Source organism: Neopelma chrysocephalum, unplaced genomic scaffold (assembly GCF_003984885.1).
Source record: "Neopelma chrysocephalum unplaced genomic scaffold, ASM398488v2 Primary Assembly neopelma1_96124, whole genome shotgun sequence".
Classification (NCBI taxonomy): Eukaryota; Metazoa; Chordata; class Aves; order Passeriformes; family Pipridae; genus Neopelma; species Neopelma chrysocephalum.
In genome coordinates, this window is record NW_020924774.1 from 5,433 (window position 1) to 6,728 (window position 1,296).

At 75.0% G+C, this 1,296-nt stretch overlaps 1 protein-coding gene across 1 annotated transcript in view; it reads left to right on the forward strand.

The window, feature by feature from the left end:
• Window positions 1–1,248, forward strand: part of LOC113981120 (basic proline-rich protein-like) — a 4,687-nt gene extending 3,439 nt beyond the window's left edge. The window contains exons 2-3 of the mRNA XM_027708355.1: window positions 427–774; window positions 867–1,248. Coding sequence (XP_027564156.1) covers window positions 427–774; window positions 867–913 — 395 coding nt within the window. The 3' untranslated portion in view covers window positions 914–1,248. The remainder of the gene's footprint in view (window positions 1–426; window positions 775–866) is intronic.
• Window positions 1,249–1,296: the final 48 nt, after the last annotated feature.

The following is a 1,296-nucleotide window of genomic DNA, read 5'->3' on the forward strand; positions in this document are numbered from 1 at the left end:
GCGTGGGGGGAATTGGGGGGTGGGGGGGAATGCAGGGATGAGGTGGTGCAGTAGTGGGGGGTGCAGGAGAAGGGGGGTGTATGAGGGTCCTGAAGGAACTGGGGGGGCTGGAGGGAAGCAGGAGGGATTTCGGATGTTCGGGGGGTCTGGAGGGATGGGGGGTGCAGGAGGGGGGTGCAGGAGGGTCCTGGAGGTCCAGGGGGGCAGAGGGGGTTGAGGGGGCCTGGAGGGATGGAGAGGGTAATTGGGGGTGCGGGGGGGTGCAGGGGTGGGTGGATGTTGGGGGGGGCTGGAGGGGCGCAGGGGGAGGTTGGGGGGGGACTGGAGGGGTGCAGGGGGGTTGGGGTACAGGAGGGGGGAGCTGCAGGGATGGGGGAGGGCAGGAGGGTCCTGAGGGTACCGTGTGTGGGGACTTGGGGGACCGAGGTTGTGGGACCTGGAGAAATGCGGGGAGGGGTGGAGATTCGGGCACTGGGGATGTGGGGGGTGCTGTTGGTACCACGCCAGTGCCCACCCGCCCCCCGAGGGGCACGGACACCCCCGGGCACCGCCGCCGTGCCCGGGGTGCCGCAGCCCCCCCCATCTCTCCCACAGGCCCGGAGATCCCCCTGTCCAGCTACCCCCCCGCGGCCCCCCCGGCGCCGTTCCCCGTGGACCCCAAAGCCGGCCCCGCGCCCCCCCAGCCCGGCTTCACCCCCATGGCCATGTACCCCCCTCCCGGGCCCGCCCAGTACCCCGTGTACCCCTCGGGGCCCCCCGTCTACAACCCCACAGGTGAGCAGCGGGGGGGGCGCGGGGACTCCCCCGTCCCGCGGGGGGCCCGCTGGGCTGGCAGGGGGTGACCCCCCCGTGTGCTCCCCCCGCAGCACCCCCGCCCTACGCCCCGGCACAGCCCAGTTATCCCGGAGCCTGAGCCCCCCCGGGGACCCCCGCACCCGCCGCCGGCCAGCGGGGCCGGGCTGGGGACCCCCGGCCCCCTCCCCCCGAGGCGCTGGGGGGGTGCCCCAGCGCGGGGGGAACGCGGCGGCAGCGGCACAGGGCGGCCCTTGTCCCGCACACTGGGCCCTTTGTGGGGGCCGCCCCCCCGCCTCTGCGTGCCCACGGACCCGGGCACCCGCGGGGGATCCCCAGGGGGGTCCCCCGAGGGCCGTGTGCCGGTGTCCCCCTGCACGACCACCTCTGGATTCCCTCCCCGGGGCTCTTCGCCCCTCCCCCCCAGGGTTGGCATTAAACCACTTCTTGTGCCCACGCGGTGTCGGTTTGGTGGCTCCGGAACGGGGGGGGCAGAACCCCCCC